The sequence below is a fragment of the Staurois parvus genome, unplaced genomic scaffold (genome assembly GCF_062004578.1).
Source record: "Staurois parvus isolate SC_StPar_1 unplaced genomic scaffold, SC_StPar_1.0 ptg000189l, whole genome shotgun sequence".
Classification (NCBI taxonomy): Eukaryota; Metazoa; Chordata; class Amphibia; order Anura; family Ranidae; genus Staurois; species Staurois parvus.
This window is the reverse complement of record NW_028317985.1, coordinates 1-16,810: the sequence shown is the minus strand read 5'-3', so window position 1 is coordinate 16,810 and position 16,810 is coordinate 1. Positions and strand designations below refer to the sequence as shown.

Genomic DNA, 16,810 nt, shown 5'->3' with positions numbered 1-16,810 from the left:
GTCCCATCATTGGTGTCAGTGGGAGGAATAGTTCCCCATCATTGGTATCAGTGGGAGGAAGTGCCCCATCATTGGTATCAGTGGGAGGAATAGTGCCCCATCATTGGTGTCAGTGGGAGGAATAGTGCCCCATCATTGGTGTCAGTGGAAGGAATAGTGACCCATCATTAGTGCCAATGGGTGGAATAGTGCCCCATCACTGGTGTTAGTGGGAAGAATAGTGCCCCATCATTGGTATCAGTGGAAGGAATAGTGCCCCATCATTGGTGTCAGTGGAATGAATAGTGCCCCATCATTGGTGTCAGTGGAATGAATAGTGCCCCATCATTGGTGTCAATGGGAGGAATAGTGCCCTATCATTGGTATCAGTGGGAGGAATAGTGCCCTATCATTGGTGTCAGTAGGAGGAATAGTGCCTCATCATTGGTGTCAGTGGGAGGAATAGTGCCCCATCATTGGTGTCAGTGGGAGGAATAGTGCCCCATCATTGGTGTCAGTAGGAGGAATAGTGCCCCATCATTGGTATCAGTGGGAGGAATAGTGCCCCATCATTGGTGTCAGTGGGAGGAATAGTGCCCCATCATTGGTATCAGTGGGGGGAATAGTGTCCCATCATTGGTGTCAGTGGGAGGAATAGTGTCCCATCATTGGTATCAGTGGGGGGAATAGTGTCCCATCATTGGTGTCAGTGGGAGGAATAGTACCCCATCATTGGTATCAGTAGGAGGAATAGTGCCCCATCATTGGTGTCAGTGGGAGGAATAGTGCCCCATCATTGGTATCAGTGGGGGGAATAGTGTCCCATCATTGGTGTCAGTGGGAGGAATAGTGTCCCATCATTGGTATCAGTGGGGGGAATAGTGTCCCATCATTGGTGTCAGTGGGAGGAATAGTGTCCCATCATTGGTGTCAGTGGGAGGAATAGTGCCCCATCATTGGTATCAGTGGGAGGAAGTGCCCCATCATTGGTATCAGTGGGAGGAATAGTGCCCCATCATTGGTATCAGTGGAAGGAATAGTGCCCCATCATTGGTGTCAGTGGGAGGAATAGTGCCCCATCATTGGTGTCAGTGGGAGGAATAGTGCCCCATCATTGGTGTCAGTGGGAGGAATAGTGTCCCATCATTGATGTAGGTAGGAGGAATAGTGCCCCATCATTGGTGTCAGTGAGAGGAATAGTGCCCCATCATTGGTGTCAGTGAGAGGAATAGTGTCCCATCATTGATGTAGGTAGGAGGAATGGTGCCCTAAGGGCCAGATAAAGGCAAAGGCCCACATCCAGCTAGTGGGTCGCACTCTGGACACCACTGCTCTTCCACCTTTTGGACACTAGGTGGAGCTTATGACCATAGGTTTTAGTCCACCAGAAATGATACCCATCCTTTGAGCAGCCTGCACATGTGTGACATTCGTCCAACGAATGTTTTGTAACTAAGCCCCTAAGGCAACATGTACATGCACTAAACCAACACGAGAACAGCAGAATGTGAATGTGTCCTATAGGAAAAAGGCTAAACAATATACAGAGGTGAGCTGGTCCGGGGTTGGCTTTCTAGAGGCCCCATTACTGTGCCCTGATTGGTTGGGGACTGACTTTCTAGAGGCCCCATTACTGTGCCCTGATTGGTTGGGGACTGGCTTTCTAGAGGCCCCATTACTGTGCCCTGATTGGTTGGGGACTGGCTTTCTAGAGGCCCCATTACTGTGCCCTGATTGGTTGGGGACTGGCTTTCTAGAGGCCCCATTACTGTGCCCTGATTGGTTGGGGACTGGCTTTCTAGAGGCCCCATTACTGTGCCCTGATTGGTTGGGGACTGGCTTTCTAGAGGCCCCATTACTGTGCCCTGATTGGTTGGGGACGGGGTCATATTACCTATAAGGGGAATTATAGGATAACTAAAGATCAAACTTTTTTTTTTAGATTTAGGGCCGGTTCACACTATAGAAATGCGTTCCGGATGCGTTTCCACATGTGTGTTTTTGACGCATTCCAGTTCATTTTTGATGCTTTCCCATTCATTCAATTGAAATAGAGACATGTGTGTTCCAGTGCGTTTTTGATGCGTTTCACCACGTTCCAGTGCAGTTCTGTGCAGGAAAAATGCAGCCTATTGTACTTTATTTACTGCAACCGGAACGCACTGGAACTGCAAGCACTGATGAGAACTATGACACTGACAACCATATCACCTACTTTCTGTGCGTTTTAGATGCAGAAAAAAAAGAAACTGAAAAGCATGGAGTGTGAACTGGCCCTAAGAGCGGTCTGTGCCCCCAATGTGGAGATTCGTTCTCGCTAATTGCTCTGATTTCCAGGAATGGAAAAAAGTTTTCGCTATGATTTAACCTTTTTACCACAACACCCGTATGTTTTATGGCGGTGTCAGCTGGAGCTTTACACGCACTTCTGGTGGCTGCTGACACAAGATGACTGTCAGCTTTCTAATGAAAGACAAAATTGATCGCTTTCTATGACCTCCCCACCATGTTACAGGAGATGGTCAGAGACTGCAGACATGATACAGGAGACGGTCAGACACTGCAGACGTGATACAGGAGACGGTCAGACACTGCAGACATGATACAGGAGACGGTCAGGGACCGCAGACGTGATACAGGAGACGGTCAGGGACCGCAGACGTGATACAGGAGACGGTCAGGGACCGCAGACGTGATACAGGAGACGGTCAGGGACCGCAGACGTGATACAGGAGACGGTCAGGGACCGCAGACGTGATACAGGAGACGGTCAGGGACCGCAGACGTGATACAGGAGACGGTCAGGGACCGCTGACGTGATACCAGGAGACGGTCAGGGACCGCAGATGTGATACAGGAGACGGTCAGAGACCGCAGACGTGATACAGGAGACGGTCAGGGACCGCAGACGTGATACAGGAGACGGTCAGGGACCGCAGACGTGATACAGGAGACGGTCAGGGACCGCAGACGTGATACAGGAGACGGTCAGGGACCGCTGACGTGATACAGGAGACGGTCAGGGACCGCAGACGTGATACAGGAGACGGTCAGGGACCGCAGACGTGATACAGGAGACGGTCAGGGACCGCTGACGTGATACAGGAGACGGTCAGGGACCGCTGACGTGATACAGGAGACGGGCAGGGACCGCAGACGTGATACAGGAGACGGTCAGGGACCGCAGATGTGATACAGGAGACGGTCAGAGACTGCAGACAAACTACAGGAGACGGTCAGGGACCGCAGACGTGATACAGGAGACGGTCAGGGACCGCAGACGTGATACAGGTACTGTGGATGGTGTGATGATCTCACCTGTGTGCAGGTATCACCAGACTCCTCCTCTCATTCCCCTCCCCCCAGTACAAGGAAGGTACATCCCCTTCCTGATTGGTTGCTAGGATGCTAGGCGGGCCTAGCAACCAATAGTCTTGACAATAGCTGCAGCCGGCGGGACTTGGGGGACCTGTAACCCTACAGGGGGAGCCAGCCTCCGTATTCTTACAGACAGATCAGGGCGATTTCACAAACTGTCCATAGAAATACGGAGGGTTGGCGGCCCGATACATGCGTGTAGGGGGTACAGCCCACCCTTGTGCCAGCACACATGTCAGGTGGTCGTACAGGGAGTAGAGAACACTGGACTCCGGTAACAGAAATGCTTCGTTACAAATCTATCATCCATAGTAAATCCGCTCTGTGTGCACTAAATGTCTGTACAACCCCAGATATTACCCTGTAAAAGCGGCAGTGACGTCATCACTCTGCTGCATGTAGTCTGAGCAGAGCAGGAGCACTGTGGGAGTGGCCTGGAAGGCTCCACCCACTAAAGACCTGCAGGAGGGGCGGGACCAGGACCGGCACAAGGAGAGCAGAGAGCGGTCTGTAATACAGGAAGTGGAGGAGATACAGAGAGATATCTGATATGTGTGGAGCTCGGAGCTTACATAAAGAAGATCAACGTCAGGTGACATACAGACTCCTGCAGGTGAGTGGGCGGGCTGCCGGATAACTGAAGGATGGGATCTCCGCCAAATCCTCTCATTCAGGGCCTTTCCGCACTGAGCACACTGACAACTTCCGCCCGGTCCGCTCTCCGAGCATGCCCGGCCTCTGCACTTCCCGCCGGTACACGGAGTTGTGAGCAGCGAGAGGGCTCTGCTACAGCCGCACAGCGCACCTCCTTCCACCAGGGGGCGCGCCTCACCGCCCTACGACCACTCCCGTCACTGCACTGAGCCAGCACGGCCGAACACATATCTCCCAGTCACAGGGGAGGGGCTGCAGAGCTGTGACGTCACCTTAGCTCACCAAGACGAGTGCACGTCAGGCTTCATTCCACATTTCTACACTTCGTTGTCACAGTGTTCTTACTATTTATTAAATTATAACATTGTTAAAGCTGAAACTCCAAGTAACTGCAGGGTTTATTTCAGAACATTTAGCAAGATTTTTTTTTAATGACTTTATTACAATATTTAATAATAACCAAAACATATAATTTATTATTAGTCAAACTAATCATTTGTATTATTATTTGTTAAATTATAACATTATTACCTTAGATTGTACGCCCCTTGAGGGTTAGGGACTGATGTGAATGTACAATATATATGTAAAGCGCTGAGTAAATTGACGGCGCTATATAAGTACCTGAGATAAAATAATAATTAAAGCTGAAACCTAAGGTAATAATAATAATAGCAGTAGTAATAACAGGGTGGATAAACAATGATTTTTAAAAAAAAAATAAACAGATTTTTTTGATTTAACCTCCTTAGCGGTATTCCCGAGTGTAGCTCGGGGTAAAATTTCAATACCAAGAGCGGTAACCCCGAGCTACACTCGGGCTTACCATGCGGCGTTGCTCTGGGGGTCCCTGCAGCACTTACCTTGTCCTTTGCTCCCGTGATGTGTCCCCTGCAGCGTCCCCGGCCATCTCCTCCGGCCGATGCCAGCATCCGGCTTCTGTGTTCCGGTCCCTGTGACGTCGGGACGTACGGGCGCCAGAACCGGCGGGAAATTTGAAATTTTTAAAAAATGTCATTTTTGCTGTCATTGCTGTTTCAATGCATTTCACATATATTTGGTCCCTACTGCTTTGTCCGGCGCCCTGTCTGCATTTTGACTGTTCTTTCTGCCTGGAAACTTAGAAAAGTCCATGGCGTCCAAAAAGCGTCCCTTTATGTCAAAAGCGGTTTTAGACCGGCTAGAGAACAGCGATAGTAAATCAGAACCACTTGCAGAATTGAGTGATAATGATTCGTGGGGGAAATTTGTCATCAGACACTGAAAACGATTTTGCGACTTTGCTCAGCAATGTGCGAATTTGCCTCTGTATTTCAAATTTCAGTGTTTTTGGTTTGATTATATTATTGAATTAAATTTTTTATTATTATTATATTATTATTTTTTATGATTATTTATTAAATTTTAATTTATGATTTCGTGTTTCAAATTTTATCATACCCGGGGTGTTTAATAGACTCTTGTTCGGACAGATTTCAGTGAGTTATTCCTAAAAATTACAGCCTACAATAAAAAACTACATATTTCCATGCAAAAAAATGGTACCGCTTTCAGCACCAAAATCTGAAAGAATCATATCGCCGAGGAGGTTGAGTCGGATTTTTTTAATTTAAGTCGGATTTTTTTAATTTAAATCTGATTTTTTTTGCATAAAATGCTTTTTGAGGAAAATATATTACCATCCAAAGGTTATTCCATCATGAAATAAAGATTAGTTTTTAATTATGTATGGGCAGCACAGTGGCTAAATGGTTAGCATTTCCGCCTGGCAGTACTCGGGTCAGAGGTTCAATTCCCAACCACGGCACCACCTGCCTGGAGTTTGCATGTTCTCCCTGTGCCTGTGTGGGTTTCCTCCCACACTCCAAAGACATCCTGGTAGGTGAATTGGCTCCCGTTTAAATTGTCCCTAGTATGTGTATGTATGAATGTGAGTTAGGGACCTTAGATTGTACACCCCTTGAGGGTTAGGGACTGATGTGAATGTACAATATATATGTAAAGCGCTGCGTAAATGGACAGCGCTATATAAGTACCTGTAATAAATAAGGCTGTATAATTTTTTTGGTAAATAAATTCCATGAATCCATTCACAATGTCATGCTCTTCCAGAGGTTTGTGTAAGATTATTGGGCAGTTTCTCTGCCTACAAGATATTATCACAGATGATCGGTTTACTTTTGCAGTTCTCAAAACTGAATCTGACTCAGCGGAGATCACATGCCTCTTCTTCACAGCAAAAATGTTATAACATGAACAGAGTTAAGAAAAAGACCTTCATCCTAACTTCTACAAACCTATGAATACAGAATCAACCCCTTCAGTGCTAAGTTTCAAGAAGTTCAGTGAATAGAATAGAAACAATATTTTTCTGATTGTTTGGAGTGGAATAGATCTGCACAAGAAGAAAGTGAAACTAAGTGTGAGGGGGAGGGGCTGACAGTCTAAGTTTCTTCAAATATATATATTTTGTTTAGCCAAATTAGTTACCAAACATGGATGTTTAAGCAAATCACATATGCTGGAATGTTATTGTTTCAGATGAATAAATCTATTTAAATTGTCATTATTAAGGTAATGATTATTTTTCTCCTTCCTAAGTACAACAGAAAAGTTGTCCAAATATGAATGATTAACCTATTAAACTGGGGATAAAAAACTAATATGAAAAGTTGTTATTCTAAAAATCTTCATCTACTTGTATATTAAAGTTATACCAGCAAGAATTAGTCTTTATGTAGAAAACTAGGATTTACATCCAGCCTTACTGACTAGTGATTTACATCGTGATTTAATTCAAATCCACCCTGAGTAATAATAATTAATATTATTATTCAAACTGTAATAATTGTTATTGTTATTACTTTTTATTAAGTTATACAATTATGAAAGCTGAAACTCCAAGCAACTTCAGGTTTTATGTCAGAACATTTGGTAAGATTTTTTAATAGGACTTTTTTTTACAATATAATAATAATAAAAATTATTATTTAGACTACAGTATAATAATTGTTTTGTTTATTGTCCCCGTCCCTCCTAGCACTCCCTCATGTTCCCCCCTCCCTTTCTCATTACATATCCCTGCACCCGCACATGCCCACATCAAAGTGGTGTGCTGGAAGCCAAGGACCTGCCCCCTGCGGTGCTGTTCGCACCTCTCCTCTACTGGATACTGAGGAGTCTGCCACCCCGCTGTGCCTGCACATGGATTTTCCATGTGCTGGCCAACTGGGTGTCTCTGCACACCCCCTCTCCTCGTCTCGGCGTGCACAGCGCGGCCCCAAGGTTCCCGCACTCTGCGCTCGCCGGAGACAAGGGCTGCACTCCCTGTGCGCGGCCGGAGTGAGGGGGTGGTCCTGGTTGCCCCGGAAACCCGACACCGGTATGGCCGTTACCGGGGCAACCAGGAAGCGTCCTGCTCCGGTGATAAAAGACTGGAGCAGGACCTGGGTTGCAGTTGGTTGGAACTGTGCCCCATCATTGGTGTCATTGGGCTCCATTCTCGGTATCACTGGGATGAACTGTGCCCCATCGATGGTGTCATTGGGAGAAATTGTGCCCCATCGTTGGTGTCATTGGGCTCCATTCTTGGTATCATTAGGATGAACTGTGCCCCATCATTGGTGTCATTGGTTGGAATTGTGCCGCATCGTTGGTATCACTGGGAGGAATTCGTTGGTGTCAGTGGATTAAATAGTGCCCCAAGGGCCAGATAAAAGCAAGCAAATGACTGCATCCAGCCCCCCGGGCCGCAGTTTGGTGACCACTGCTCTTCAGATAATCTTGGCTACTGTAACTTCTTCTGGGCGCACACACTTTTCATAACTGACATATCTGCCATCTATTTATTCGACATTTGTTTTTTTTGTTTGTATAAAAAATTGGGGATTAGAATGTGTTTGTGTGCAGAAAAATGAATTTAGTGTATTCTGTTCTGAAAACAAGGATTTGATTAAGAGCTGAACTAATATTGTGCAACTTTACAAAAATTAGACTACCTACCAAATATTCTCCCCCTACCCTCCCACTCCATGCATCTGCTGGAATCAAGTATTAAAAAAAATTCAATAGAAGTTCTAATTTGGTTTGGTTGGTGCTCACACCTAGGTGACAGTGCTAGTGCCTGATGATTGGCTGCTCAGTCACATGGTGCTGCCCTCCAATACCTGGAAGTACCCACTATTTGTTTGCTTCAATGGGAATCAAAGTATAAGCGTTGGGTAGCTGGACACAAACATGACACCAGTATCCAGAGTCAGGGCATTCTTTTATAATGTAAAGTGCTGAGCAAACTGTTGGCGCTATAGAAATCCTGTATAATAATAACTAGAAAAGGTACAATTTCTGGGGAAGTTGTGTGAAGTGTTCTTACATCCAACCCTAACCAAGTGATTGATGAAATGTAAAAAGTGCACATGGCAAGCCTGATAGAGTGAGAAATGCATTTGAACTTTTATTTTTCAGCTAACAGGCTAGCCTTGGTCACTCTGCTTCCTGGTGACTGACCTTCGGTTGCTATGGCAACTCACTCACTCACAGCAAGCTGAGAGGAGCTTTTATAAACACACTGCTCCAACTTGCTCACTTCACTGGCGGTTGCCATCTTCAAACGCTTGTAGTTTTTAAAATTATAAATCCTACAGCAAAGAGCTTTATATTGTTAAACTATTGTGAGACTCACAAGACCCAGACCTACATTTTGATGCATAGTATTTCTCTGAAATATTAACAATGAAGGCACAGTCGCAGTTTAGAAATGTCCCTTAACATTTCAGGTGGCTGCGAGTGAAGTTTCAATGAAAGTCAATGGGCGGCGTGAGTTGCAAACAAATGGTCATATTGTGAAAACTATCGGGACTATGGCTTAGCCGTGAACATTTTTAGTGGCAGCAGGGATAGCTGAACGTTTTGATATAAGGCTACGTTCACACTAGCATTGTGCGCAGGCGGCAGAGAGGCGTTTGGGAAGCGTTTTTACCGCTTCCCAAACGCCTCTGCCAATTCTGCACATTACAGCACATGGTGCTGTTCTAACGGGAGCGTTTGCGTCGCGTCGCGGCAAAACGGACGCCTCTGGACGAGTCAGGAGGCTTTGAAGCCTCCTATTCTCGTCTATGGTGCCGCTCCGCAAACGCCCGGCCGGCGTTTGCGGTGCGGTTGCGACGCGGTTGTTGGGCGTTTGCGGAGCGGTAACACCACTCAAACTGCATTATAGGCGTTTGTGGGGCGTTATTAACGCTCGGCAAACGCCTAGCAACCGCCGCTAAACCGCGCATGCGGCGTTTGCGGAGCGTTTGCCGAGCGTTAATAACGCTTTGCAAACGCCGGACCAACGCTTGCCAAAAGCTATAGGGGCGTTTGGCAAGCGTTGGCAAAACAGCCTAGTGTGAACGAGCCCTAAGATTTGTGTAGGTGGGCTTGAAAATGACAGAGTGATGGCAGTTTACAAATCACGTCCTGATTTTTCAGCTCACACTCTAGCTTTTGTCAGCTCCCACTCTAGTTGCTCCATTCATTCCTATGGGAAAATTTCACCACAAAAACGGCGATATTTTGTGAAGCATTCGGCGAAACGTTCCACAGAGTAATAGCAATCCGATCGGGAACAATCTGCACCTTTTGATATATTACTGTCTATGTAGTGTAAAAACTGTGGGAGGAGTTAGGGGGGTAAATTTGGCTATAATAATAATATATATGTGAGATAACAGTAAGTGGTCTGCAAGAACACTTAATTATTTACTATTTTTCAGTGCATTCTGGGCATTTGGGAAGGTCTTCTGAGGTCACCTTTTAACCACTTGCCGCCCAGCCACCGCATATAAACGGTGGCAGGCCGGCGCTCAAAGGCAAAAGCACGTTTTAAAACGTGTGCCTACAAAACAGGTAGGGGCGCGCCCCGCCCTACGTGTCCCGCGGGTGTCAGCAGCGGGTCTCCGCCGCCGGTTTTTACCGGCCGTTTTCCCGCGATGAGCGGTGAACACTGACACAGAGCAGGGCTGCATTGTTTACACACAGCCCTGCTCTGTGATAGTTCGCCGCCAAGCTGCAGAGGGAGAGAACAGTTTCTTTCCCTCGATCAGCTCCCCCCCCCTCCAGTACACACCCCCGCCCCCTAGTAAAACACTCCCCTTACACTGCAAATTCTAAAAATGTTAACCCCCTTCCTCCCCAGTGACATTAGTACAGTTTGTGTTTTTTTTTCACTGATCACTGTATTGGTGTCACTGGGGATGCCAGTGACCCCAAGTCAGCTCCCCCCCCCCCGTGTCAAAATGTCCGCCGCAGTCCCACCATAAGTCGCTGGTCGCCGTCATATGTCGCTGATTGCCGCCATATGTCGCTGATCGGCGCCATTATTAGTATAAATAAAAATTAAAAATCCCAGTATCTTTCCCGCCATTTGTAAACGCTATAACTTTCACGTAAACCAATTAATTTACACGTATTGGGTTTTTTCTTTAGCAAAGACATGTCGCGGAATGCATTTTGGCAGAAATTTATGACTAAATTTGATTTTTGCATTTTTTTTAAACTGGACATGTTTTATAGCAAAAAGTCCAAAATATTGTTTTTTTTTTCCTCAAAATTGTCAGCCTTTTTTATAGCGCAAAAAATAAAAACCGCACAGGCGATCAAATACCACCGAAAGAAAGCTCAATTTGTGGGGAAAAAAAGGATGTAAATTTCATTTATGTACCGTATTGCATGACCGCGCAATTGTCCGTTAAACTAGCACAGCGCTGTATAGCAGAAAAATGGCGTAAATTGCAGTATTTATACCATAGTTTGTAGACGCTATAACTTCCACACAAAGCAATCAATATACACTTATTGGGATTTTTTTTACCAAAAACATGGAGCAGAATATATTTTGGCCTAAATTTATAACCAACTTTGAGTTTACTATATATTTTTTATAGCTGAAAGTAAAAAATATTGTTTTTCTTCAAAATTTTTGGCATTTTTTTGTTTATAGCATGAAAAATAAAAAGCGCACCGGTGATCAAATACCACCGAAAGAAAGCTCTATTTGTGTGAAAAAAAGGACGTAAATTTCGTTTGGGTGCAGCATTGCATGACCGCGCAATTATCAGTTGAATTAGCGCAGCGCCGAGTAGCAAAAAGAGGCCTGGTCATTAAGGGGGGTAAATCCTCAGGAGCTGAAGTGGTTAAAAACTGCTTCTAAACACACATAAACTGACTTTTTTTGAACCTATGTTTTCCAGCAGTTTCCAACGGTCAGAAGAGTTTTCCAAACGCCCCGTGTACATGAGCCTTTATGTCTATGCTTGTTCTGGGTCAGCAGCTCAACTAGGATTAAAGTCAAAGCATCAGAATTATCAGCCAGGAAACGAACATTTGTAAAAGGAAAGTTCGGCAATGGCGGCCACCATTAATCCAACACAACAGATTCTCATAATAGCCCAACTCTAGGCTCAACTCCGTTCACCCTCCACACCCCAATCAGGCCTGTCCACCCACAATTTTCTTCACCATTTTTTTTTTTTCTTCGAGGGTCTTTAGGATGGTTGTTTGGTATTCAGGGTCCACTCTGAATCTTTTTTTCATTAGTGGGCAGTCCGCAATGGTGACGCAGTATTATTATTAGGAGTCATCTGACCACACATTGCTCAATTGCTGGCGAGTATTGCAGTCAGAGCTGCATTTTTATTTTAAACACCCGCTGGGGACCATTTACACAGAATTGAGATTTAAAGCTGAATTTTGGGATTTTTGTTTAACCACTTCAAGTCCAGACACTTTCACCCCCTTCCTGTCCAGGCCAATTTCCAGCGCTATCACACTTTGAATGACAATTGCGTGGTCATGCAACACTGTACCCATTAGAATTTTTTTGAGACAGATAAAACTTTAGTTTGGTGGTATTTATTCACCACTGGGATTTTTTTTGCTATAGAAATGAAAAAGTCAAAAATTTTTGATAAGTGTTTTTCTTATAAAATTTTGCAAATAATCTTTCTTCATAAATCTTGGCCAAAATTTATTCAGTTATCTTAATAAAAAAAAAAAACCCAAATTATTTTATAACCAAAAATTGAGTTTTCTACATTTTTTTTTCCATTTTTATATTATTTGCTTTTTTAACATACTGTCACCCTAGTAGTAGAGTGTCACCATAGTGACACTGTACTACTTGTGGGGGGGTGTGATGATTTTTTTTTTTACACTGATAGGACGGCACAGTGGCTAAATGGTTAGCACTTCCGCCAGTGCTAGGGTTGTTGGTTCGAATCCCAGCCACGGCACCTCCTGCCTGGAGTTTGCATGTTCTCCCTATGCCTGTGTGGGTTTCCTCCGGGTGCTCCGGTTTCCTCCCACACTCCAAAGACATGCTGCTAGGTTAATTGGCTCTTGTCTAAATTGGCCCTTGTATATGTATGAATGTAAGTTAGGGACCTTAGATTGTACGCCCCTTGAGGGTTAGGGACTGATGTGAATGTACAATATATATATATGTGTAAAGCGCTGCGTAAATTGTACCTGAAACAATAAGTACCTGAAATAAATAATTGCTTTTACACCCATAAAGGCTGTAAAAGCAATCATTTCTCCTTCTCTCTGGCTGCTTTCTTGCAGCCATTGAAAAATACTGTGAGAGTTGTGATTGGTCACAGCTTGTCACATGGTACAAGGCTGTTGTGAATAGCCTTGTACCATGTGACCTCTGTGATCATTCACAGATTTTACACGTAGTAAGCAATGTCAGAAGTGACATCTTATTTACTACTGTACATGTGATCACTGATTGGCCAATCAGTGATCACATGAATCGGGACCTCACACAGAGGTCCCGTACAGCAATCGGTGTTCTGCGGGCACCGGATCGCAGTGCCGCACGCTCCCAGGGAGTGCGTACAGGCTATGAATGCGGAGGATGTTTATAAACGGCAACCCGCTCCTGCACTGCTCCCATCTGGGCATTTATGTACATGAGCCCTAACTTTGGACAAAGCTGCAGTTTGTTTTTAACTACAGGTACCCCTCGTCTGCATAGGAAGATTTTTGGTAAAGGTGAACTAACCCTTTAAGAATGGCACAAATAGTAATACTGACATGCCAAGGATGAGAGTATAGAACTCTCTAAAATGAAGAGGATGCTGATAGAAGGTAATTCACTGAAAACTGGATGGAAGTGGAATACAAAGAGGAGAGAATTTACTTTTTAATGCTTTTATTTACAGCTGTGAAGAGTTGTAGTAACAAAGACAAAGTCAACCTTGACAAAAGCAATAACCAGAGAGCACAGATGTTAACAGAGGAGCGGTTTGTTTTGATGCAAACAAAAAACGCAGAAGGTTCAGGAATCTAATTGAAGGCCGACTGCACTCAAAACAGATCGACTTCAGTCTGAGCACCAGCAGGCCTCATATCTCTCAGACACTCAAAGTGAGGTTATTGGTACTAGTCGAGTCTGCTCCTCCTACAAGTCCATACTGTCACCGTCCATGTGTGGAATCCACAAATTATTCATTCTGTATTTTGGTTTGTGTGATGGGAGTCACTTTGGGTGGGGGGGGGGGCCATGGAGCACAGCCCCCTTTTGGAGGGGTGGGGAGGGGAGACCCCGTCTCAGCTCCCCATATCCCTATTATGTGTAAGTCACCCTGTGCCTGTTAGGGGTACAGGGTGGAATGTCCTGATATTGTGTAGACATGTATAGGTGGGGTGTGAGAGTTGTTTATTGGCGGGTGGTCTCATTGGGGTTTATTTACTAAAGCTGGAGAGTCCAAAATCAGACTCCCTTCTGCATAGAAACCAATCAGCTTCCAGGTTTCATTGCCAAAGCTTCATTGAACAAGCTGAGGTTAGAAGCTGATTGGTTTCTATGCAGAAGGGAGTCTGATTTTGGACTCTCCAGCTTTAGTAAATAAACCCCTAAGTGTCTTGCTTGGGCGCAAACTATTATGGGATGTATGTATTTTGTGTATTGGCTTGGTGGATGTGGTTTGCCCCACCCTGTGTCCTTATGCAGGGAGGTGGGTTGTTCCCTTGAATGTATATATCCTATGTCTGTGTTAAAATAAAGCAGTCCTGTTTTAGTACAAGTCTGGTGCTGTCTCATCTTGTATGATCAGCGGTGGTGTCCATGGATCTGTGTTCGGACAGGGAAGCAGGAAGCTAAAGGAAATACCCTAGTGCAGTCAGGGTCCGGTTCCGTTACAGTTTGATCTCCAGAAAAAGAGACATCCTTCCTTACAGTGGGGCTCCTCCGCTCTGCAAGGGGTAACTGCTCATTTATGCCTGGGGGACCAGTAAAGATGTTTTTTTTTACTTAGCTGATCCCTCCCTCACTATGCAATCGGCTCCTGCAGCCACCATTCTAAGGCATGGCAGCAATCACAACCACTCTGATGCCATCAATGTACATTGTGGAGCCACTAGCCCTGCATTGTAGGATCACCCGCAGGTCAAAGCATCAGGGAGAAAAGGAGGGTGCCAGAGCCAGCCATGGGAGCAAGGGATCAGGCAAGTAAAAGTCCTTGTTAGGGGTACCCCAGGAATAAATGAGAGGACGGGGAGAGCCCCACTTTAGGGGAGGATTTTTATATTCCCTGGAGCTCACCTTTAAAGCATATCTAAAGTCAAAACCTTGACTGTCTTTGTGCCATCTATATGTCATTGGGGAGATTTATTTTAATTTCCTGTCCTGAAGACAGACATAAGTGTCCTATTCTTGTGTTTTCCTGGAACATTTTCCCTCTATTCCTGTTCTGGTGACAATTGTCACTTTCAATACCAGTGACAATGATCACCGGCACAAAGAGAGGGTGACACAGACAGCAATAAATACCTGACGGAGGATCTAACTCCTTGGGCCTTGTACACATGGGCATACGTAAATCGGCGCAAGGGTGTGCTTTGCCCAGGTGTTCCATGCATCCTCCTGCAGTCAGTTCCATCTGTGTTAATTGACATACATAGCAGATATTGCTGCTGCTCCCAATTTGTGGGGGAGAACGTCCCCCAACACACCCCCCCAACACACAGGGGTTTATATACTAAAGCTGGAGAGAGCAAAATCATACTCACATCTGCATAGAAACCAATCCGCTTCTAACTTCATCTTGTTCAATTAAGCTTTGGCGATAAAACCTGGAAGTGGATTGGTTTCTATGCGGAAGTGAGTCTGATTTTGCTCTCTCCAGCTTTAGTGAATTAACCCCACACTATCTGCATGAGAACTTGTGTATGGGACTGCCTGCACAGGGATGCATGGGACACCTGGGCATTCCTCTGCAGCTCTGAATACATACTTGTGTTCTGGAGGTATCCAATCATGTAACAGCTATGACTGTCAATCACAGTGTTCACATGATCAGAATACCCACCTCCACCTCCCAGCATTAAGATCCACTTAAAGGGCCAGGAGGAGGCGGTGGGAAGGGGTTACACCCAACGGGACACTTTAATAGGCTCATCCTAAGCACGTGTCCTTTCAGGTAAAACTCCTATTTTCAGCGTCCATCCAGCGATTTGTCCCGAGCAATGACGGACTCATCGAATTTGATCATGAGAGTGGTCCCCTTGTGCCAGTGGGCGGTCACCTTAGCCGGAAAGCCGCTGCAGGTCAGCAGAGCCTCCACGATGCCGGCTGTGAAGGAAGCGCAGTTCAGAGTGCTGTTCTCCTTTGGGACGGATATATAAGAGTTGATCAGAGGGTCCTTCTCAATAATGTAGTAGGTTTTGTCGTCGTCGTTGGCTTGCTCCAGCTTGTCCGCTTCTTTCCCGAATAGCGCCTTCCAGGCCACCACCTTGATGAAGAGCAGAGCGCTGATCACTTTAGTCTCACGTTTGCCGTTCTTCTCCCTCATCACCAGCGGATCGAGGATCCGGCATCCCACTTGCTGGCCCAGCTCGGACAGCTTGGCTTGCAGCTCAGAAACCGAATATACTCGGTTCTGGCAGTACTGGACTATCTCGGAAAATAAAAGAGCAAAGGCGCTGAGGCTGACTTCTGTCTTCGGCCTGGCCAGCGAGCGCTCCAGTATGGAAGATTTACCGCGGCTAAATCGGGAATCCATGATCTGAGGGAGAAAACAGAGAATAAATAACTGCAACTACAGACAAAAAAAACTTTTTCTTGAAACGGATGCCCCCCCCCCCCCCCCAATCCTCCTTATACTAAACCACCACCTTAAAATTGCGTAGCCAAATAAATACATCTCGATTTTCTGGCTTGTTGGCTCATGTATGCTACTGCTACATTCCTCCTCCAACAGCTCATATCATCAGAGGCCGGCCTCTTCTTCCATGTTTTTGGTGCCGACCCACCAATGATATCCGCCCCAAATTTTGTGTATGTGCTGTATAAGATCTGAAACTGTTTATACGTTGCCATGGCTTCCATGAGATCAGTATACATATGAGATCTTCCTGGAAGGCACTGGTGATGTAGCCTTCCCAGGGGGCAGCTGGAAGGCTCCTGTGCCTAAGAAACAAAAGTAAAAAAAAATTATGTAAATTAACAAAAAAAAAAAAATTTCATTTATGTACTCATGTAATGTGATTGCAGATCTGCTCCACTTATGCAGAGCGAACACAGACTCCGCCCACTCTGATCTGTGGGCAGTCGGGTGTAAACGTACTGGCTGTCTGTTTACACTTCACTGCCCTCCGATCCGCCAAGATTGACGGGAACAGAACCCCTTCTGTTTGTTTTTGGCAGATCGTATCGGATTGGAGGTAGGCGGGTGTAAACAAACACAATTCCACCCACACCCTCTGCTCCATAGAGAAGAATGGAGGGTCTAAACGGGTCTGCCTGAAAAACGGA

At 45.5% G+C, this 16,810-nt stretch overlaps 2 protein-coding genes across 2 annotated transcripts in view; both read right to left on the bottom strand.

Annotated features, from left to right (window-relative positions):
* The window catches only part of ENGASE (endo-beta-N-acetylglucosaminidase), a 55,918-nt gene extending 51,743 nt beyond the window's left edge, over positions 1–4,175 (bottom strand). The window contains exon 1 of the mRNA XM_089677589.1: positions 3,930–4,175. The gene's annotated coding sequence lies outside the window, so the exon portion shown is untranslated. The remainder of the gene's footprint in view (positions 1–3,929) is intronic.
* Positions 4,176–13,190: 9,015 nt separating this feature from the next.
* On the bottom strand, positions 13,191–16,087 carry LOC149461981 (trafficking protein particle complex subunit 5-like). Its single transcript, XM_089677588.1, has one exon. The coding sequence runs from the start codon at positions 16,056–16,058 to the stop codon at positions 15,492–15,494; it is 567 nt and encodes a 188-aa protein (XP_089533714.1). The 5' UTR covers positions 16,059–16,087; the 3' UTR covers positions 13,191–15,491.
* Positions 16,088–16,810: the final 723 nt, after the last annotated feature.

What these genes read in the sequence shown, in the direction of transcription:
- LOC149461981 (XM_089677588.1), bottom strand. Translation starts at nt 16,058, where the DNA reads ATGGATTCCCGATTTAGCCGCGGTAAATCTTCCATACTGGAGCGCTCG.